Source organism: Amblyomma maculatum, chromosome 3 (genome assembly GCF_055883805.1).
Source record: "Amblyomma maculatum isolate TAMU_Amacu chromosome 3, ASM5588380v1, whole genome shotgun sequence".
In the NCBI taxonomy this organism is placed as follows: Eukaryota; Metazoa; Arthropoda; class Arachnida; order Ixodida; family Ixodidae; genus Amblyomma; species Amblyomma maculatum.
This window is the reverse complement of record NC_139346.1, coordinates 95,902,416-95,925,701: the sequence shown is the minus strand read 5'-3', so window position 1 is coordinate 95,925,701 and position 23,286 is coordinate 95,902,416. Positions and strand designations below refer to the sequence as shown.

Genomic DNA, 23,286 nt, shown 5'->3' with positions numbered 1-23,286 from the left:
TAAGCGTAGCCATGCACATTGCTCTCGCGTAACTCCAGGTTTGACCACAAGTTAAACCATAGCTAATTTGTTCTGCTAGGAGATTTTGAAAACGTCCAGCACTGTGTTTCGCTTTTGTTTAATATATGTTCAGCCACATGGCAAGAAGAAGCCTATAATGGCACTGGGTCGGCACTCAATAAGTCAGTACACACCGACTGAAAGGAAGCATGGTTTCTGTTTGGAGGAAATTAGAAACAGTGATGAAAGAAAATACACTCCAGAAGTCCAGCCAGCCGCTCACCCAGTACATTAACAGCATCTCATGTAGAGAGGCTACTGCCGTTTAGAAGCAGCAGGGAAAATAATGTGGCTTCCAAATAAGCAGTTTAACTTAGGCACGGGATCAGTATATGTGAAGGTCCATTTGACAGCAGTTACACCGAGTGGAATGACTCACCTCTGCACTAAGGTCTTCATAGACAATGCAGTTGAAGTACAATGCACTGAACAGATCAAACATGCGTTTCACATCGAGCTTGGAGCCTTCACGTGCCTCGTCGCCGCCTTCGAAGTTGTAGTTGTTGATGATGACACAAAAGCCTCTTGGCGAGCGCACCATGCTGTATATCTGCTAAGCAAGTGAAGATGGGAGAAAGAAAAATTAGTATTCAGTAATGAGCAATCACTCAGCACTAAGGGTTCAAAACAGTGCAACAAAAACGTCAATTCTGTTCCCATGCTCAACACAATCTGTACACAGAGTGCTCATGACAACAATCTTCATCGGCAAGCACTGTTGCTCTTGTGTGTCGGCACTGCGACGACAAGACAAATCTGAAATTGTTAAATAGTAGTAGAACCATATTGAAAGAAATGAAGTGTTCGTTTTTTTTTCGAAACGAGCTAAGTGCATGAAAACACACACTTGGAATGATGCAAACGTTTGTTATCAGCACAAGCTGCAGAGATAAGCGAACTATTTTTGGACTGCTTCACATATCAGTTAGAGAAATTCAACACGGGATGCTATAAAATGTTTGTATTTTTGCAATAATTTAGACAATATTAACAATCATATAATTTGGATTTGACTCCTTTCGATGCGAAAACCTAGATTTGACCCAATTATGCTTGCAACAAAAATATTTTTAAGGTCGTTTTGAGGCTCTTTTTGTGAAAATAATACTGTATAAACCGAAATATAGGTCAAGAATTTTTCTAAGGAAGCTAAAGTTGCCCCACTTCTTATTTACTGGCCTTGAGCAGAATTTGAGGCACAATCTGGCAAGTGGCATGCCTGCTCGTGAACAGACAGCCAAAATTGTATCGACATCCTGCAGTTGCTGGCTTTGTTGTTTTGGACTCTTCCAAACATGGAGAAAGAGCTTTGAATGCCATGAGCAAAGAACTTTCGTGTGGCATTTCTTTTTTACGCCCCGACGCATTTATGCTGTTTTTCGTTCAACCTATGAGAGTATAAAATGCCTCTTTAGCAATGAATAACGGCATGTGGAGACAGTTTACAGTGGCTTTCTAGAAAATGTGATGTTCGCCGAAACGAATGGCAACATGGCCGATTTCTCAGTGACCATTCTGCGGTTCAACGTTTCAGAAAAGAGCTTGTGGTGCCGCGGACAGGATCAGCTGTTTGCATGCAACCTTTCAAGAAAAGCTGTGTACGTTTGATAGAACTATATGATACACCCTTGGAGATGACGAGCACCAGAGTAGTCTTCCGACTAGACTACTGAAAGTTTAGAGTGAGATCGTAGCTCCGGTGATGGAAGGACACAGGCAATGTTGTAAATGTATGCGCTTCTCCACTTTTTTCTTGTTTTATATTTTTTTCGCATTTTATGGTAAGGGGGCCGACCGATATTTCCATTCAACCTATAATGCCGTTTATACGTTACCAGAAAATGATCACATGGTGAATAAATCAGAACAATTGTAATATTCATTCTGCAATCAATCAGCAGCAATGCTATGCTTTAAAGTGAGCAATTATAAACGCTAATGGCAGGCTTCTGCTTTAAGCACTGAGGCGAGGGTCTTCTTTTCTAATCTTCCCACTTCAGCAGTAAACATATTCTAGTTAGAACGTACTGAATCAAGAATTCTTTTATTTCCCTGTACTATTGTATATTCATGGGTGACTGTGAAATGGAAGACGCACGCAGAGCGCAAACTGATAAGGTACCGGTTAGCGTTACTGTTTCTTGCCTGCCTCAGACTAAAGTGTGACAATCGCTGCCAAGATGGCTAAGTGAATGCAGCCTTTTACACCTTCTCTGTAGCGACGACTAAACAATGATTGCTTCATCTCCGGCAGGGTAGCGGTGCAACTGTTTTATCTACTGGATTCAGATGTTCCACAGATATCTTCATATCCTTGGTAGTCAATAGAAAAGTAGAGCTGGTGAAGGAATAATTAAAATGCTGCTCGAAACAGCCGTGCTTCCTGGGCTGAAACTGAGGAAGGAGGCTGTAACAAGAGTGGGATTGGCTCATTTTTAGCCTTGCATGAATAGGATCTTGCTCATTTCTGATTTGGCGTAGAATTTGCACGCAACGTACGGTCTTACTGGCCGTCTTCTGGTATGAAACTTTTTGAAAACGAAAGATCTATAGGTGATCTTTCCGATACAAGATAATTTCATTCATTTTGAATTGTGGATTGGGCTCATTTTGAAAAAATAAAAGCTTCAAATTGGACTAGGCCTTTGCACTACACTTATCTGCGGGGTACTTTTCACAGTCACTTCTATAAATTTACCTTTCCGCAGTACACACCAACTGCTTCACCTAGGAGTAGACTCCTGTGAGCCCACGCTAGCGTGAACAGTATTGCTTAGTAGTTACAGTGCACCTCCCAAATTCAAAGGTTAAATGCTATGTTTCAGGAAGGACTGCAGGCATGCCTTTGTTCTCTTTACTACTAGGTGGCTAATACTGGCCATTCCTGAATTAAGCCCTGCAAGGGCTTGACAAACATCAATGCAAAAGTGGGCATTGACTACAAAACCCCCACTCTTACAGAATGTTAAAAAATGAACAAGTGAGCTGTGTAGACTGCACGGTCATATTTTTCTTCGCAAACTGTTAAGGCCAAGTGAATTTATAAATGCTTTAACAGTTCAAATTGAAGCCAATTCACACTCCTCGCTATGGCGTATCTTCTTAACTCCACCAATGGTGGAAGGGGGCTATACTCCTCATCAACATTTCCTGGCAATGGAGTGAAGGCATGCAGCTCTAAGGAGGAGGAGGAGGAAAAGAGGAGAGGCAGAGAGGATGAAGCTCTAATGCGTCCTCTATCCCTATGCAGTAGAATGAGACCCCTTTTGCAACTGTTAGGTCTAAAACATGGTCTATAGCCGGTACTCGTTATTTTAAAGGCGTGTTTCTAACGCGTGTTCCAATTTTGGACGTTGAAATTCAAGAAAAATAGATTACAAAAAATTTATCATTTTCTAGGCATGTCTGGTTACAATAAGCTGTCATATGGCACCAGCTACACCGGACATAAAGTAAGGCCGCTGTGAAGATTTCAAGCCAGCTGAATTTACAGGCAACATCTGGAATGCAGTACTTGGCTGTCAGTTTTGATTTGTACTTCATACAGGATGGGTGCGTGCCTGATTTGGTGAGAATCGATTTCACAATGCGCACGGCGTGTAGCACTGCTGGATGCTTTCACAACAGCAGGACGTTGATAGCACATTCTCTCGTCGGTGGAACAACAACAAAAGCAGATGACCCAGGGCATGCTGCCCATCACATCAAAGACAGCTGCTGGTACAGGTGTTGTGGAAGCAAACTTGATTGTTTGGCTCAAACGTCTCAATCAAGGTGGAAATGTATTTCAAATGAAAGATACGTAAGCTACTCTAGTTCATCAAAAGGTTGTGCGTTAGAATCATGTCCAGGTCACCATAGTGTTGTCATCGGATCACGCACATCGCTTCAGGGTCTTTCGTGGTTTAGGCAGCCATCACCTCTCTCCAATACATCTACCCCTGCCATTAAATTACGCAAACACGTCTGGCAAAGCTCGTATAAAATAGAATTGACCACCAAATAGCACATTTGTGTGCAATTTGTCCGCAAACAAGAAAGCACCTTAGATAACAGAAGTATTTTGGGAGGGCTTAAGCAACAGTCTACATTGCGTGCCCCACGGAGCACCAAACCACCATGCCGTGAGTACAAGTTAGTTCAGTTTTACAGCTGCAAAATGCACTCCACACACCTGGCTTTGCTCTAACGCTAGCCATGTTTTAGCGGGTTACAATTCATGCTTTAGTATTGTGACGCAAGTGAAAGCTTAAAACTGGCATGGCTTTAGCTATGCATATGACACGAAGTTCTCACATTCTTCACCTAGAAAGAAGAAAAAGCACGCTTATGGAAGCCACTGGTTCGGCGTGCAAAAAAATGTAGTCAGGAAGAGCATGGTTGAGAGAACTGCAGTGCAATTGATTCTCTTTAATCCCCTTGGATTTGGTATTATCGAGTTTTTCCAAAAGAAAATGTTGTAGAACACTTACCCCAATTACGGCTTAGAGTCGTCAAAGCGAGGCCATTGAAAAATTGGAAAACTGCTCATTTCTCTACCTTTATCATCACTTGCATCAGTAATACAGTGGCACAGCCCTAGCAGCACCACCGTCGCCACCACTGTGGACAGCTGAAGTCCCAGGAGCAAAAACAGTAGCAATAGTAACTTTGTTCTGTGACTGTGTGACCCCCTGGTGTCCGACTGATCAATGAGAATGCACCAATAGGAGTTCTACACATCAGGTGAGTTCTTGCAGAAGCAGAATGGCAGCACAGCTACTGCCGGTATGACCTGAGCCAACCCATACAAGAGGTCTTTAAACCAATGACTTCAGTGGGTTTCGAATTATGATGTGCTACACTGAAAAGACATATCTAGCTCATAAGCTAATAAGAATTTGCCTTGATATAATACGCTTTTGGAGGGTGCGTAATTCTTTGAGCTTCAGGTTCCCAGACTCAGTTCTGTGGTTTAAGTTTTAAGTCTTCAAAGGCTCAAATTCAAATGTGAAACCGCCAGGTTTCCATAATACCTTAGCCTAATTCTATTTTGGGAGTAATTATGGGACTAATTTCATTGAATAATAGAACAAGCTTGCTGGTGAGATTCGCACCCTACGATTGAAGCAATTCTCGTTGAAAAACTGTGAAACCAAATAGCTATCAGTTTTTGGCTCCATATCCTGCACACTGTGCATAATAGCAGCCACCTTACTTGAATGATTTCTTGTAGTTCAGTTCTTGCTTTCAAGCAGCACTTTGTCTACCAACATTACCATGACTGCATGCTTAAAAGCCCCTTCTCCAGAAAATTTGGTGATGGCATTGTCAACTTTGTGAGAAAAAAACTACGGAAAAAATTATCTGGCAGCTGTAGCTGGTAGATGACATGGCCAGAAAACTTACTTGTCGACACGTTGTCTGTCTGCTACTACGAGACAACATAGAGTGGCACATTAGGCGAAGAGGAATGGAACCAAACCCCACTGGTTTCTCACCTCCTTTTGATACACAATTGGGATTTTGCAAAGCCGAAAAAAGTGAGAAACCCTGACGCTCTACCCACGTCCAAAGCAGTGAGAACTTCATTATTTACAACTCAGTTATTTTAAAAATTTGGTTATTTAACCGATGCTTTAGTAGCCCCACCGACAATACATTAAAAAAAAGTTTCATTAGTTGAAACTGACATGATGATTCCTAACAAATCTTTCTCACATTTGGGCATGAATCATTGATAGTCGACTGTAAAATCTATCAGAAGCTGAAAGGAGCCGAATTCCGAGTGCTGAAAAAAAAAGAAAAAAGGAGGGTTTCGAATCGCCAACAGCATTTGTGGCTGATTACCAACTTTGGCCTGTAGAGCTGATGCGCCACTATGAGGCTGCAAAACACGGCAGCAACACAAGTGGTAAGAGAAGAGACATACTAGCAGCAACAGTGCAATACATGTCAAAATAAAAACCTCATCTCCGCGCTTCCACTCCTTGGCTGGAGTTACCAGTGGCCTGGTCTCGCTGGAATCACCGAGTGCATCACTGCCTGCAGCAGAAGAGTATGCGATCCTGTCAGAAGCCCAAAATTTGGCAGAAATCAGTTAGAAAGGCAACCAGTTCACCCAAACCAACGACTGCATGAGAAGCCATGCATCCTACATGAAATCTCTACGGTATTTTAAAAATCAGCTCACTAACCCACCTCACATTAACCCCCTAGCGGACTTGCACGAGCCTACTATTATCTTTGGGTCATGACGTGTCTCACTCGCCATACTTTTTTGGCACTCCAGTTTACAGTGAATATTCGTCATCCAACAAACTCTTGTTCAGCGGGCAGGTGCTGATACCAGAACTAAAAAAAAACATTTTTTTTAAACTAGGGTTATTTAACTGCACTGACATCGCACAGCATATTTGTAGTGTTGAAAAAACAAAAGCATACGTACCATTTTGAAAAGAGTCGACATAGTGAGCAACATTATCTCCTGAGGCAGAGATCTCAGCAGGACGGGTGTGTATGATAATGGTAGTCTGAGGTTCTTGAGGGGTTTTCTCTGTGAACAGTTCAACAGCCTGATGCATGTTGTTCTCGAAGAGTAGTGCTATGAAGCGGCCAAAGGTCCTTGGTTTCAATTCAACAAGACACTGACGCAGGAAAAGTTCGCGCTTGTCTGCGTTCTCCTCCTGCAAAAAGTCAAAGAAACAGCCCATAAGAGAATTGTTATGAAACATCAGCACACAAAAATGTAGCCTTGCTGCATTCCTTCCCAATTGCCACAGTTGTAAAAATATGAGCTGCACTCAATGGTATGCAGATACAACTCAAGCGAAGGCTTTCACGCTTTGAAGGATTTCAGCAGCCTTAAAGGACTTCAGCAAACATCTGCCTCTTCATTCTTTGAGTTGAGCCAAATGCTTCGCATTCTTGTGACCCCGTAATGGGGATTACGCAGTTTAGGCGAGTGACTGCTTTTCCCAAGGACGCAGGTTCGATATCAGCCGCAGTGGCCACCATTAGGTAGAAAAAACACAAGGTGCCCATATACTGTTGCAATGTCACTGCAAGTTGTGAATAACCAGTTGCCTACACTTCGCCGCGACCTATCACCACCTCCCTAGCGAGCGTAGTGGCTGCGCCAGCTGGGAGAGGAGGTAAATACCTCCACCTGGGGGAAGAAAACCAAGCGATGGGTGCTCCACCAAGACTTCTACGGGGGTACTCGCAAGGAGACGAGAGAGAGGCTGGATCCAGCCGGCAACGCGAGCGGTCGTCTCCCGCCACCTCTTCTGTGCAAGGGAACGGACAAGTCCAAGTGCCACATCACGAAGGTGCTCCCGTGCTTACTCAATGCCTGCATGCCTCCATCAACTGAATGTATGTCTTGCCTTTTCTTTTTTCCTTTAATAGAGCTTCAAAATACTCTTCCTGGACTGCCTCAAAGTTTTTAGCAACGTGTCGTTCTTCAGTGGCTTCGAAGTTTTTAAAATAGCATCTTATATGTGTCCTAAAAAGGTTTAAGATATGCCCAGAGTGTGGCTCCTTTCTAAGAAAGAAGCACAGTCACAGAATCCTTTTCTGAAAAGCAAACAGGAAAAGATGCTGCACACGGAATTAAGGTAAGTCGAGAAGAGTATTTTTTTAATTGGCTTTATTGTCCCAGGCCTGCTCCAGGACAACACGCAACCGTCTCAGGGCCCATTATTTGGTCAGTTTTTATCTTTGTTTTTAGCAATAATGCCAGTTGTAAACACATTGACAGGGGTGGAAGCAGGCTCGAGCATTTCGGGGCAGCTTTGGGAGCAGTAATAAAGCCATTTTGGTACATTTTAATTATGTTTTGGAGCACGTTTCTAAGGTCAAACGCCATTGATAATTGCAGTTTTCATTTTCTTTACTACAAAATCGGTAACCTGATTCTTTTTTTATGCACGTTCAATGCCTTTCCAACTTCACACTCATCTCTGACAAGACAAACGGTCAAAGCGTGTAAAGATATTTCTTATAACACAGGCTGACCTTAGCAACCACTTGGAACAGACCAGCAGCAAACGGAATGCTTGCTGGTGCACTTCGTAACTGAACACCTAGTCTGACCTAATGCATTTACTTATTTTGACTTGATGGATTCAAATGACGAGTCTACCACTTCAATGCGCTTGAGCAATGATACTAATTTGAAGTCCAGATGAATGGGCATGACATTGCCACTCAATATATTGTTCATATCTACCTATTTTATTTAGAATACATCTCAAAGCCCTCAAATACGGAGTTGATAGAGTTATTGGGGTCGCTTTCAACCAGCTTTCGGTGCTTTGCGCTGCCATCCATAAAAATGGCTTCTACTCTTACATACAATCCTTTTTGATCCTAAGTCTGGCCTTATCTGATAAGCTTCTGAGAATTGGTTATTTGGTCTGCCAGTTGACCTTAGCAACCACTTTGAACAGACCAGCAGCAAACGGAATGCTTGCTGCCGCACTTCGTAACTGAACACCTATCCTGACCTAATGTATTTACTTATTTTGACTAGATGGATTCAAATGACAAGTCTACCACTTCGATGAGCTTGAGCAGTGATACTAATTTGGAGTCCAGATGAATGGGCATGACATTTCCTCGCCATATAATGTTCATATCTACCTATTTTATTTAGAATACATCTCAAAGCCCTCAAATACGGAGTATTACATAATCCTTTCTGATCCTATGTCTGGCCTTATCTGATAGACTCCTGAGAATTGGTTATTTGGTCTGCCAAAAAGTAGCCTTCAGACCACAATAATGTTGCTTGATAAGCTTGGAGTCAGTGCCACTCCCACACTTTTTGCCTACCGTGAGATCGCAGATGACTGCAGCGCCACCTCGATTGCCTTGTTTGTTTATAAACAAGAAGGAGGCCCTCACGTGTGGAAGCGGCTTGAGCATTTTGGAGCAGCTGTGGGACATAGTCAAATTGCATCGAAGCGTATATCATCATTCAGCTTTACTTCACTGCCTCCTGCCAATAGTTTGTCAGTCTTTGCTTGAGCGATGCTGGAGCTCATTTTTAACAACTTGGCAGTAGGTCATATGCCTTTCCAACACTATTGAAAAGCTTCCTAATGACTGACAGCTTTGGTGTTCCAGCCCATAAAGCTTCAAGTATGATCTTGTCTGACGTACGCCTGACATGCTTCTCAGGGACAAAGGAGCTCGATGTTTGCTGAAGTACAGTAGAACCTCGCTATAGTAAACTCTGATATAGTAAAACCTCGGATACAGCAAAGTGAAATTGAAGTCTCAGTTCATCTTCCACAGACCACTGTACATTTTCCCCTCTTCATAGTAAAGACAGTTTTGGTAAAAATTGGTTATAGGAAAGTGCACCTGGCCGCGGCGACGACTCCCACGATATGAAATCGCCGCCAGCGCACTACCTAGAATCGCGAGGCAAATATGTTTTTGCATTTGAAGACAAAAAAATAACACCCACTGTTCTTTTAGGTGCCTTTGCCATCAGACTTAGGTGCAATCTGAAGAAGCCTACTTTACAAAAACCTTGGAGCCATGAGCGAAAGCACGCAGCGCGTAGCAAAAACAAAAAGTAAAGCTGTCTACAAAAATGGAAAGAAGGCGGTGTGGCACGAAGCATTAGGCGGAGGCAAGAAAGTGGAGGTGCAGCATGTGCGGTCTTGTAGTACTTGACTGCCATGCACATCTATCATTTATTGTCTTTTAAAGGTCATAAACATCCAAAAGTGACACCGTGTTCATGCAAGGCATACGTTAAATCATGCTTGGTTGTATTTGTAGCTACGTTGTCCTCATGCTTAAGAAGTACTTCCACAAAATGCAAACAAAATTTTATAACTGAAAACAATTGCACGAAGAGATGATAAGAGAGAGATGGGAAGTATTTCAGAACGTTTTTCTCGTTCAGCAATAAGATATGTTCAGTAAGTGTCATTTAACTGCCAAACAGCATCTTTAGGACCATGCCATCCCCAACAAGTGATATAATAAGGACCCTGTATAGTTAAGATTTTTGCTTGTCCCAGTGACATTATTATAAAGGGGTTGCACTGTATTGGCTTGTTTTCATAGTAAAAGCACTACAAAGACTTGTGTATTTCTTGCCGCCGGACAAGTCTTCTAACGGCTCGCGGAAGTTTAAGCTATCTGGTTCGTTTGTTACTCTCGCTACTATCTTCACTGGGGATTCAAAAGGCTCCTGGAAGGATGTGCTATGTCACATGGATAGTGCATTTTTTTCGCTTCCGCAAATAACTACCTCCAATCACCTGTGGCTCATACCAAATTTACTTGCGAACAAATATTTATTAAGCTCCATGCTTCTTTTCCTTACAAAAATTTCATTTGTATTAAGCCCAATGAAAGATGTGTTATAACTTTCCCAAGTTCTACTAAATTTGATGGCAGCAAATCAAGGCAGCCAGTTTGGAGCAGGATGGAGCAGGCAAAGCCGTTTGGAGCGGAATGGAGCGGTGCTTCCACCCCTGCACTGATAATTATAGATGCATTTCTGCCTAAACACACATTGCAAAACTGTAGAGTAGGGGGACTCTCAAGCTCCACCTTCAGAGGTATGATGTCATTTTCAGCTCCTCTTGCAGATATTTATTCGTGTGCACGCACTTTGGAACTTGCTTATTCCCAAATCCGTTATTTTTACGACTATTATTTCACACATGCTAAGCAGAACACGGCTATAAGCTACCATATTACATGACAGATCACCCGACATACGAGTAGATGTAATAATACTTTCCTTTCATCAGCTGTACAAATGCAGCTGTGTTGCCTACGCGTACCATGTCTGATTAAGGATTTAAGGGTCCAGGTAGGTAAGATTCCCATCTCACCCTTTCATCTACCAGTTGTGGTGATGCAGTGGTTAGGGTGTTCGACAGCAGTACACAAGGATGCGGGTTTGAATCCCAGCTGTGGCGGCACTTTTTGGTGGAGGCAGAAGTGACCTGTGTGCCGTGCATTGTCAATGTACGTTAAAAAACCCAGTAGGTCGAAATTTCCGAAGTCCTCCACTATGAAGGCTATCATAGCTTGAGTCACTTAGGGACTTTAGACCGATTTATCCAAAGCAAACCAGCCCCCTCCCATCTCACAAAGCTACCTGAGTTTGCAGCTCCTGCCAATCGTCGCCACGTCTGTGGTCTCAGGTCACACAACCTGCTGGCCGCTCAGTGCCTTGCCATGCGGCCTGCCAAATACCACCTGCCATAGGCATGCTTATGATTTTTTGCTTACACCGACCACAATGATGCCAGATTTTCTGGGGAATGTAACCTTTAATATTGTCTCGTTAATACTGTGTAAAGGTAGAAAGAGGTACCCTCTCCAGCACAAGGCAAAGTGTAATCATTGTTTTATTTTATAAAGTAGATAGGTTTGGAGGCGTTACTACAGAAATGGGCAATTTGACCACATATTATTTTATTGCGAAAGCAATAATACTCTAAGTTTCGAGCCTTCAGCCTAGCGCGGCCAGTAGCCACGTCTTACCAACGTGACGCTGTGACGTCACACCCCACGTGGGCTGGCAGGAGCTGCCAACTTGGGTCTCTCGTTTCACATCAAACGGTTATGCCAGAATCAAGCTGCTAGGACCCTGGCATTCACGTTACCCCTATAGGCCCCTAAGGCACGTTCATACGGCTTGCTTAAAGCGGGGCTTTATATGTGGGCTGAGGCAGAAGGAAAAGAGAAGAACGCTCGGTCACCCGTAGATGCTTTCGCTCCATATTTGGTTAAGCAGCGTTGAACTCTTGTAATTTTTTTCATCATGCAGTTTTAGTATTGCATAACTTTCTGGTGCTTATCTAAGCTCTGTTTGCAGCAAAACTGACACAATGTAGGTAATTATAGGAAAATTCAAATTCTGTAAGGCTAAGATTCTAATTTACGATCAATGCAATGCAGGATTTCGCTTTAGAGCCCGTTAATCGGGTTGATGATTGCGCATAGAATATACTTATACAGTGGGGTCACTCCAATTCTGCAAGTAGCTACCTTGGGTGTAATTATACTTTACATTCCTACCCCATTTATACCCTCCTGGTAATGGGACTTAACTCATAATGATGCTACCAAAGAATCTAGCTTCATTTTGCACGGTCAGCATTCTAAGATGCATCTAATATAGCTCCCAGCTCCCAGCTCCAAATACTATAGTTCAGCATACTTTCGAGCTTTCATCATAGAACAACTTTGTTTATCTTATGATGGCATTGAGTTGGAACTCTTGATCGGGGGGATTTAGTTAACTGACTGCCGCAATACATATCTTTTGCAGCTGTATGGATGTGCTCAGATGCATTTTCAGTGCGATGTTAGCGGTCATTTCTTTTGTTAAAAAATTAACTTTTTGCTTGGAGAATGAGTATGTATGATAATTGAGAATAAAAGATGTTTCTAATTCAAGATTGGTTCTGACTTGCTACCTTTTCAGCATGTATGATAATTGAGAATAAAAGATGTTTCTAATTCAAGATTGTTTCTGACTTGCTACCTTTTTCCTAAGACATCTTTTGCATACACCTCAAAACTATGCTGAGCAGGTTACTAATAATATGACAAATGTCAGTGCAAACGCCTTTTCAGAAACCTGGTATAATGGCACCATGTCCCACTTTACTTTTGGATCAAGTGAACCTCTTCTTATCACTTTACAAGCAATTGCAGGGACTGCATAGTGATGACTAGGCACACTGAAAAGACAGAAAGGGGCGAGCAAAAAGGTTTATGCATACTACCAAGAGATGGTTTGTTCTTGCCTTGCTGAAAAAATAACATATAGCCTGTATGTAAGCTATGATAAATGGAGGCAGTAGAAGCACACTGAGCGCAAATTGACGGCTGAATACAATATCAGATGATATTGATATGCTGCTTCACGTCTATCGGGACATAGGGCATTCTGTTATTAAACAAATAAGCTTTCCTCTCTGTGTGTCCTGCTGCACAATGAAACAAAGACATCCTGTGTTACTCTGAACTGACCTGTTACAGTGAGCATGACATTTGTATAAGCAGCAGCTAGAGAATAACACCTGCACAAACTTCCACCCAAATCCAAAGATAATTAGTGCTAGAGCTCTGCACATAGTGTCATGTCAATGCAGAACAGTAATTCGTATATGATCTCCATACAAATGCTGGAGACCTCACTTGACAAATCTGACCACTTGAGTGACAACACATAAACTGTACAGCTAAAAAACGTGATACAATTTTTTAATGCGTGTGTGAATACACAAAAAACCACAGTGCCATAAATCTACTTGCCACAGGGGCTAGGAATAGAATGTAATGTAGGGATGACACCGGGAATACAGTCGGAAATGAGCAGCTAATGCATCGCTAAGTCTTGACGGAACGCGGGATCACTCAAAGTAAAACAAAACAGCCCAATGAGGGTTCTAGTACAGAACTGAGAGACATTACTGGCTCAAATTATGTTCGGAGCACTCAATGTTCCTGCCACTGCGTTAGCACATTTACCATAGTATACCTGCTAGAGTGGTGTCTTCTACAGGAAAATTTCAATCTATATCGGCAGATTATACGATAAACCTAACTGTTAAATTCCCGTAGAACGTCATGTTAGTTCGTACCCTGCCATTAAGAGACTCAAATCAAGACCTCACCCGAATTTTGTTGATGGTCGCCGCCGTGGTGATACTATTCTTCAGGAGACCCGGTAAAAGAGCGTCGAAATCAGTGCACGCTGCTAAACGGCAGGTCGACACCTTCGAACTTTGTGCGGCGAGCGGGATCCGGCGCGCACTATCTTGGATATTCTGCTGGAGAGAGAAGAGAGCATATCATGGAGGAGCTGATGCCCGCCTGCTGATGATGACGATAATGGTGCCTTACTTTTTGTAATGGGAGATCAACAGTTCCCGTAGTTTCAAATCAGGTTGAAGAAAAACAAATAAAAAGATAAGTTATGGCAAAAATTTATAGATTCTCTTCAGTTATGCATTTCCTCGGTTGTCGCTTTCCCGTTCGCCCGATCAATGTTACTAGAACTATAGTGTGCCGAGGGTATCCGGGGGCGCGCGCTCGCGTGGCCGCCGCGGTGATGCCTTGCCGCCGTAACCGCGGGGCGGCGCTACCAATAGCTAAAGTGTCATCGCTCCGCGTTCGCGGCCTTGGCAAGGCGGATGTAAAATGGCGGCGAAGGCTGGGCCCAAAAACGGTCTAGTGCGACAGCAGCACAGCCACTTTGGGGGGAGCGAAACACTTAGATAATGAAATTCAAAAGCACAAATAAAAACGCTATAAAACAACGTAAAGAAATAAGTATTTTAATGCCACGTTTTATAAAATAGGTAAACTGTTTCAGCAAAACATTACGCCGCATTTTTAATTTTTTGTAGCGTTCTTCTTACGCCCCCTGTTGATGAGTGTGCGGTGTATTTGCAGCTTGACTTTGCAGGCCTTGCAAGGCGTATGTAAAATGGTGGCGAAGGCTGGGCCCAAAAACGGTCTAGCGCGACAGCAGCACAGCCACTTTGGGGGGGCCGAAGCACTTAGATAATGAAATTCAAAAGCACAAATAAAAACGCTATAAAACAACATAAAGAAATAAATATTTTAATGCCACGTTTTATAAAATAGGTAAACTATTTCAGCAAAACATTACGCCGCATTTTTAATTTTTTGCAACGTTCTTGTTACGCCCCCTGTTGATGAGTGTGCGGTGCATTTGCAGCTTGACTTTGGAGGCCTTGTTTCGGCACCCGGCCACAGTGGCCGCGGGAGCTCACGAAGGGGTTTCTTATCGCCAGTCTCGAAATGCCCCTTTCGTCGCCCTTGCGCGTCGCTTCTCTGTCACCATTTTGTAAAATTTTCACCCCGCCGCACCGCTGCGGCAGTTTTCTCGGTTTTGTCGTTTCCTTCGACGTGCGGCCAGTGCGAAGTCTTTTTCCGTCTTTGCACGCTTCGCGCTGTTCTTTTGAAGCGCTTAGCGCTTTATTTCAAGATGAGCTTGCGGCGTGTGAAGAAACGATGCGCCGTGGCACTTCTCTGTCACCGTTTTGTAAAATTTTCACCCCGCCGCACCGCTGCGGCAGTTTTCTCGGTTTTGTCGTTTCCTTCGACGTGCGGCCAGTGCGAAGTCTTTTTCTGTCTTTGCACGCTTCGCGCTGTTCTTTTGAAGCGCTTAGCGCTTTATTTCAAGATGAGCTTGCGGCGTGTGAAGAAACGATGCGCCGTGGCACACTGCGACAGCATGGACAGTGCCGTCGGTGTCAAGCTACACCGCTTCCCGCTGCACTTTCACAGGTGAGCTCTTGTCAGTGTCGTCTGCTACAAGGCGTCTGCTCTAGGTATGCTCCGAATGCTTTCGTTGGGCTGTTCGCTGCTGTTTCTGTAACCAGTTCGTGCTCACGTGGCTTCATTTTTTGGCAATATTTATGTACTACACTACAGGGCACACACTTTCAGTGCTGAGCTGTGCGAAAGAGGCCCACCATTTGTCTGATTTATGGTGAGTTTCATGAAGCCGGCTATCACCAGCGTTAACTTGATACCGGGCTCTCAGGAGCAACCACGCGCATGCCACTGACCAGAAGGCCAATTTAAAACCAATTGTGCTGCCTGACAAGTCTGAGCACAACACTGTTTAGTTTTCCAACACTGCGAAGCCAATTTGACCCTCGCAACTGGTAGTATCGAAATTCAGCCACGTGTATATGCGCGGCCTTGAGGGTGCTTTAACTGAATTCACTCAGCAGGAGTTACTGCCTGTCTTGTTATTGCTATTCTGCATATGCATGACCGTTAGGGCAACTTTAAACGCACTTCATTCTCGTCAATCTTAACCACAGAAAAGTATAGCTACCCGCATGGCATAAGGACGAGCGTACGTAACCGCACTCTTGGGCGCTGAGAACTTGGGGCGAGCATTTACTACCATAGTTCAGATATAATGGAAGTATATCGTACTGCAGTTAGCATTGACTGGAATAATGACGCATTGGCGTTTGGAGTATGCAGTGTTCCTTACGGCGCAATTGTGAATAACGTGCACGTTGCATCACGTCCAGGGGCTGAGCGTGGGTGCAGTTCTGCCACAACGTCAGCCTACAGAAGACGACACCATGGCAGCTGCGTGACTTGCGGGTTTGTTCCAAGCACTTCGAACAGTCTGCGTATCTGTTGTCAAAAAGGCTGCGACCCGTGTTGATGCGCCTACTTATGTCACGTCATGTTCGCCTCAACTGAAGCTGTCTTAATACTGTCTTCTATGCTTTTCAATTTCCTACCTGACAACGTTCGTGGAACTGCAGGGCTTTTTTCTATCCGCACTGTGACCATTGAGATGAATAGCCAGCTTAAAGAAACTAGTGCTTGAGCTGCCTGTGACAAGGCCATAACTAGCAGGAACTCGAGCACATTTGACTGGCAAAGGTTGGTGCGCACTGAAAGGCAACCTTCATGAGATACCGGCTTGAAAATGCGGGTTCTATTAAAAGACCACTTTAAAATTCGCGCTAAAAACGCGTACGCGTGACGTCATTCAACGTCACTCCTACGTAGTTTCCCCCCATTATGGCGGTGCCCATGAGCCGCCATTTTTTTGGACCAATGGGCGTCTATGGAGCCTTCGCTAACATGGTATATCTACCTTGGCCTTGGCAGCATAGTCGGAATAGGTACGGATAGTCAGGCGCTGCGCTTTTCACTGCGAAACCTGTCTCTTGACGGTTTGACCGCACTTTTCATCTAAAAACAGTCTTGGTGGAAGACAATCGCACCGTCCAAGTACTGTGCGGAGAAAACCATACGCTGAAATAGCGCTCGAGGAAGCGTTGAACAAAAACTGTCGGGTCCAGTCTGCCATATTTTACTGTTTTATTTATTCTGCTGAACCGAAGAAGGTCATAAGCTGAACGCATATTGACTGCCTGATATCCAGCGAGACAAGAAATTTGAAACAATCACCTAAAGTTGCCACGTTGCTGCGATACTTTGTTTTGATTAAACGATCGAGTCCGAGCCGGGTTCAATATAGTGCTGCTATGAAATATTCCTTATGGCGATTTTATTTGATCTGGAGCCAGTTGACTGCGATCTACACATCGCTATCGCGGATGTAGGGTATCGCGTGCATCTTCCTTCTGAGTGAGTGCTCAGTCAGCGCGAGCATATTCCAGGTGGTTGGCCCGATCGTTATGGCAGATACTATTATTAATCGCGATCTAACCCGAAACGGACCGACGACGAATTATTGGCCATGTGACACAGCTGGTATCAAAAAATACCCGTAATATATTTACACTGTTCATTAATCCAACTTTGAATTTTATTTACGCTTCGGTCTTTTCTTATGGCCCATATGGTATATCGATGCCGCAGTCAAGTCAATACGGGTCTCATGCTTTCGGATATGTTACATTCCGTTTCTGCAATTCAGTCATGCTTATTGCTAAGGTGATATATGTCAGGTTGCTGAGGTTTCATAGCTTCAAATATATGCTACAGAAAAGCAGGGCAATATTGCTATTGCGTAACATGACACGCGCATGTTTTCAAAGATCGCATGCGAAATTAAACACAATCAATCTGAATCGGACTCTTCAGTTTTTGTTCGTGCTCTTTATTCATGTGTTTTATTGGGAAGTCACTTGTTGCTTCATACATAAATTATTATTATGCGATGTGCTTCCTCTTGTAACAGAAGGCAATGCAAGAAACAAAAGTGGTGATTGTACCATTGATTCTTTTTTTACAAAGTCTAAAATACACTAAAATTTGAGCAAAAAGGAGCAGCAACAATGAAAAGGTAAAAACGTAGAAATGCGCCATAAAGGTATTGAACAGGCCACACATGGCACCGCAATTTTAAAATAGTAGAGAGACCAGTTCTTGGTGGCATTTTTTGCGGGCTAATGATGCACAAGATATTCGTATCTCCACGTGGTTTTCCGCCTAGCACGGCTAAATAATTCATACTTTTACTTTCTTTGCCAGTTTCGGCTTCGGTTTCAGCAGTCGAGCGGTTATTGTACGGTCACAATCAAGTCTAGGTCACGCGCGGGATTAAAAAAAGAGCTTCAACCGCAGACTCACTTAGCGCCTTCATTAGAGCCACTTGCTTCTGCGCACCAGCAAGTTTTCTCTTTGCTCTTCTCAGAGCGCGAGAAATGTCGCTGCATTCTGGTTGCATGATTGCTTCCTTTTCCTGCGCATCTTGTTCTGTGTAAGCCTCTGCGGGTATTTGCATTAAGCTGTCCCCTTCAGAGTCGATGGTCAAGCGACACATTTCTGCAAAATACATTCCCATGAATGATATGTGTTTTCCTGAATAAGGCTGCAGGTTGTTGTTGTGGCTGTAGGAAGAAGGAAACGAAAATGCATGGGCCTGCTACTGGCTTTGTTGCTGAGGCACCCCCGCTGCTTCGTGCAGAGAGGAGAAATTAAAGATGAAAGAAAAGGAAGAGGGAGAGAAAGACGCACGCCGCAACAACAGCGGTCGTCCACCACGGAAACGGTGGCGGGTGGAATGACGGCCTACAACAGATAAAAATTCTGTGGCAAGTTAGCCCCGCCGCAAGCGGCGGTGACCCACCTGCCCCAGCCCAATCAGGGGAGTACCAGGTACTCCTCCCTCCAGGTTTCAGGCCACACCTGGACGTTTCTGGCCACATCCGGAAGAGAAGACCCTCCAGTGCACTCTGCTTATTAGCTCTTCAGCTTTGGCTGTTGTAATCTACGCGCTTGTTTTTTTTTTTCAGGAATATACACTGTAGCGTCCGCAAAACTGCATTCAGGAATCAAGCTTCGAACAGTTACTATTTTTTCTATGTACAAATAGTGGCAAAGTATTTTTTTTTTTTTGCTCAATAACGCGCGTATGATGCAGAGCCAGCAGGTGCGAATTTGCTTAATTTGGTCGAAGTTTCAGTGATGGAAGTCGAGTCAAACGGATGCTCTGCACGTCTGCTGCTGCGGACATGAGTTCTCGCTCGGCTCTTCAGCTGCTGCCGGCTCCTCTGAAGCATTGTCAAACATCCTTGACGGTCCATGGCTGTCGTCTGCTCCAGCCGGCATTAATGGCACTGCGGTTTTGTCGTTTAGCGGCCGGTTGGCCACGGAGGTTCCTCACCTTCCTTTTCCATGTTTTCTTAGGCAGAAGATGGTTCGGATAATGGTCGAATACCATTGACACGGCTTCGGGCTTAAGGCGTGGTCTATCTCTAGCGAGCTCTTTGACAATGCCGTTCACCATTACTGAGCGATACCTCGATGTAGCTCTCCTCAAAATGTTTTTCGCAGACACCACACGTTGGAGCCAACTCGTGGTCCTTTCTTTAAATCAGCCGCTTCCCCCTGCGCAAGCTGCGCAGGGTCCGACGGCACACCGAACATAGAAACCTAGTTCTGATTCGAGCGGCAGCCACTCCGACTGAGCAGCATGGAACATGTCTTTTCCCTGCCCTGATGCTTTATTTTTAGCATCATTAGTCGTTGCAAATTTAATTCCCTCTGATCAATGTAAGGAACAGAACGAATAAAACAAAAGGAAAGCGTAGACGCGTTAAAAGTGCTTCGAACCACTGAAGGCACGGCCAGCGCAACTGCGGCAAAACAAGGGCGCACCGGCGGCCGGCGGCGTCGACGGCCCCTTTACGATGAGCAGCGCCTCTGGCTGCCAAGTGGGAAGGCATCGCCGGCGCGGCCACCTCCTCCCATTGGGAGACCCCTCCGCACGGCACACTAGCAAGTATATTCTAGGCACTATACTAAAACTACAGTGAACTAGAATATTATTCTAGTTCACTGTACTAAACCCGCGGCCAGTCTAGAGGGAGAGCGCGCGAGACCGGCCGTACTAGAACTAGAGTACACTCTAGCGTTAGGTGACGCGAGTTAAAGCCCCGCGAGCGGTCGAAGAGCGCCGCTCCTACGTTTCATGCCTCGTGTAGTTGGCGCTGCTCTCAGCACTTCGATGCGTGCTCGGCTCGCGCTGGGGTAAACTTTACTGCGGTTGCAGCGCAGTCATACCAACAAAATGTTAAAATTATTGTTACCACTTGAAATAGTTTAACCAGGTGAGTAAAATAGTCAAGTCAGGTGGCGTCACCTGCAAATATGCTCTTTGGCACCGTGAAAGCGGGCGATGCGGTTGTGCAGGCTGTTTTGCTTATTTTGCGAGTTTCGGTCGGTTTTATAAAGCATCTATATATACGTCAGATTAGTAGGGGTACAAGAAACATTCCGGCGTAAGTAACAACAGGGACGTTTAGTCATTTTTGTTATGTGACGTAGCCGATGCGAGTTTTCCATGAAAGATATCAGAAACTTATATGCCAAGGTATTTATATGATGCAACTTTCGTTAGATGGGCGCCATTAAAGGCCGAACCACATGGCAACGTTTCTTCGGCGCCCCGTCAGCGTCTCGTCATGAGCGTTGTCGCTCGGCGCGCGCTTGAGAGGGCGACCAAACACATGACGCCGTACGAACTGGCGTCTGCAAGCCAAGGCATGGGGGAACACTGCAAGTTCGAACAATTGTCCCCCGTCCACAGCTAAAATCGTCCTATTCAGCGACAAGGGGAGCTTACTGGTGAGTGTGGGGGAGGTAAGGGGCACAAAACCGCAGGAATGCGAGCGAACAAAGAGGAGCTCTCACTTCCGCAAGAACTACTTGCGCCTGTGGCGGTGGGTGCTGCACCTGCCCATTCGTGGTTTGTACGTGGTCCCCGCCTGCGAATCATTTCCGGCGTCGACGCTGAGATCGCCAGATACCTGCGTCTTTCAGCGTCGCCTCGCTTCAAGGGTCAGAAGTGCGTCTCCGGCGACGCTGATAGCCAAGACACCGATGAGGCGCCGAAGAAACGCTGCCATGTGGTTCGGCCTTAAGACTGTAATCGCAGGTTATGTAGTTATCAAGATTACGTGCAACTAGCAGTCTTAGATTTAGTGTGGTTTATTAGTTTCATTTGCAAAGGGCCACACCAAGAAGAAATAGTATCTAAATCAGATTGAAGATCAAGGTGCTCGGCAGGATTCTCTATATTAGAAGCAGTAGAGGTCGTAAGACATCCTTTTGGTGCGCCAGAGGTTACAGGGCATGCGGGTAAATTTATATAATTAGCTGTTAAAAACGGCTTACAATTAGACAGAAATCATTTTATCCATAACGTTTTGATTGAAGTTTATTGCACTTAGTTTGAGCAATAGCAATCTGTGGCACACTGTTTTGAAAGTTTTAGCAAAGTCAATGGATATGCAGTCGATAGTGGATGAATGGTCGTTAGCAGAAAATGAATCATTAGTAAGGTAGGAATAGTTTTTTTGATGCCGTGCTGATAGTTATCGAAAAATGATTTTGACTAGAGGAAGGTTGCAATGCAGTAGCAAATGACCTGCTCTAAAATTTTGCATGATACAGTAGCTAATGAGACAAACCTAACATTTTGTGGAGAGTGAGGTTGAGAGGTTTGTGCAAGGATTTCCACACCTTCCTCTCACATTGAGAACACATGATTCCAAAAACTTAAAAAATCTTTGTTATTATTACTAAGGAGTGTATAGAAATATTTCCTAAAATTTTAGTGTTTATTCCATCTTTACCGGGAGAAGAAAGCTTTGTATCCTTAAGTAATTTTGCTAATACGAACCTAGTCAACTACAACTGAGGCCATCATTGAAAAGCTACAAACAGGTAAGCCAGGAAATTAACATGGCACAATGGTGCAAAATGGGAACGAAAAAAAAAGGAGTTTAAGACAGCACAACATTGATTTCTTGATATAGGCAGACTATCATCGGATGAAGTACTGATAAATTTTTTTCGTTCTCATTCCTATTTACAGCATTCCAAAGGATGGTAGTATTTAAGGAAAAAAGAAAGCTTGTCTGGCGGCCGATAATGCATATGCGTATTCATCGGCCACGTGGTTTTATCGGCCCATCTTTCCTGAGTCATGTTTAGCCTGGCACGCCTAAAAATGCGCTTTGTTTGTTCAACAGCTGTTTTAGGATCGGCGTAAACCAAGGCAAGCTGGATTATCCAGCTAGTCCGCAAGTCAGCTGCTGCCAGCGGAGCCCTGGACTAGGGGCACCGACCACCCAGCTCCTGCGAATTCTTACTGATTATTATGCTCATTAAAAGTTTTCTCTCTCTCTCTCTCTCTTGTGCGGTTTTGAATTTTACGCAGGGGCCATATTTGTGACTAAGCAATTTTAGATTTAAATATGAGCCAGTCGTCAACAACCGACCGCTCGGAGAGAATAGCAAGCAATTCGTGCAATGAATATCCAGCAAGTCCAGCGAGCGGCGAAGCTCAGCGGAACCACTGAATAGGGGCATCGACCCTGTGAGAAGGAGGAAGATGGACCTCTTCTTTCTCGTGTGCTACTAGCACAATACCTTTCTAGAAAAATTAACGTCTTTAGAATCCAATCCAAAATTCATGCGGGAAAACTTGAAGTTCATTGTTAATTTTTGTGTAGACTGCTCTTGCGTAGCCCCCAATTAGATGCAACGTAATATATATAGTGACGATATATACTAACTACTGGTTTCGTATAACAGTTTAATGTGCGCGAATAATCTGCTAGTACCCGTATATCACCCCCGCTAGTAACTGCATAGGCGGTGCCTGTCTCGTTTTATTTCAGATCGCTGGATTTCCGAATGCACTGAGAGCTTTGGACGGCACTCATATTACAAGGTGTGCCGACCATGAGGTGAAAACTGTCTTGTTTGACAGGCATGACGTGCCGACTTATGCCTTGCAAGGAGTGTCCAACGTACGGAGAATGCTCACGGTTGGGAGTTTAGGCCCCACAGGATGATGCCATGATGACAATGTTTACGGCTACATCCTTACTTAGAATTTCCTGGCTGCTTGTGGAGCGGGGCAACTTGTGTTCTACGAGACGCAGTGTACCCATTCTTAAAGTACAAAACGACTCAATTTCGTGACCATAGACACATGACAGCGGTTGAAAGAAGTTTTAGCTAAAAACTAAGCCGAGAGCGTGCACGAGTAGAGAAGTTCGGTATTATGCAGATTTCGGCAGATACTACAACTCGAGTTCAACAGCATGGAGAGGCACGTAGAATTCATTATCGCTTGCTGCATTGTGCACAATATCGTAATGTAGAGTTGACCGAATGCCACAGCCCCAACAGCAATAATTCACTGCATCGTGATAGCTTAATTAACGGATAAATTGCTGAGATAAATTGGAGAAAGAAATG

General features: G+C 44.2%; 1 protein-coding gene and 1 long non-coding RNA gene across 6 annotated transcripts in view; one reads left to right on the top strand and one right to left on the bottom strand.

Annotated features, from left to right (window-relative positions):
• The window catches only part of LOC146195380 (caspase-14-like), a 68,783-nt gene extending 54,629 nt beyond the window's left edge, over positions 1-14,154 (bottom strand). Inside the window, exons 1-5 of one of the 5 annotated variants that reach the window (XM_084597814.1) lie at positions 13,939-14,154; positions 13,710-13,865; positions 6,488-6,725; positions 6,008-6,084; positions 440-613 (exon numbers count right to left, since the gene is read on the bottom strand). In XM_084597814.1, the coding sequence (XP_084453940.1) occupies positions 440-613; positions 6,008-6,084; positions 6,488-6,623 (387 nt within the window). In that variant the 5' untranslated portion in view covers positions 6,624-6,725; positions 13,710-13,865; positions 13,939-14,154. Of the gene's footprint in view, positions 1-439; positions 614-6,007; positions 6,085-6,487; positions 6,726-13,709; positions 13,917-13,938 lie in introns of those variants that run through there. The other 4 variants (XM_084597810.1, XM_084597813.1, XM_084597812.1 and 1 more) reach the window with 4 other exon arrangements.
• A 660-nt stretch (positions 14,155-14,814) lies between these two features.
• On the top strand, positions 14,815-22,206 carry LOC146195379 (uncharacterized). The gene is made up of 2 exons (XR_014706007.1): positions 14,815-15,351; positions 16,116-22,206. It is a non-coding gene; the product is annotated as an uncharacterized LOC146195379 (long non-coding RNA).
• Positions 22,207-23,286: the final 1,080 nt, after the last annotated feature.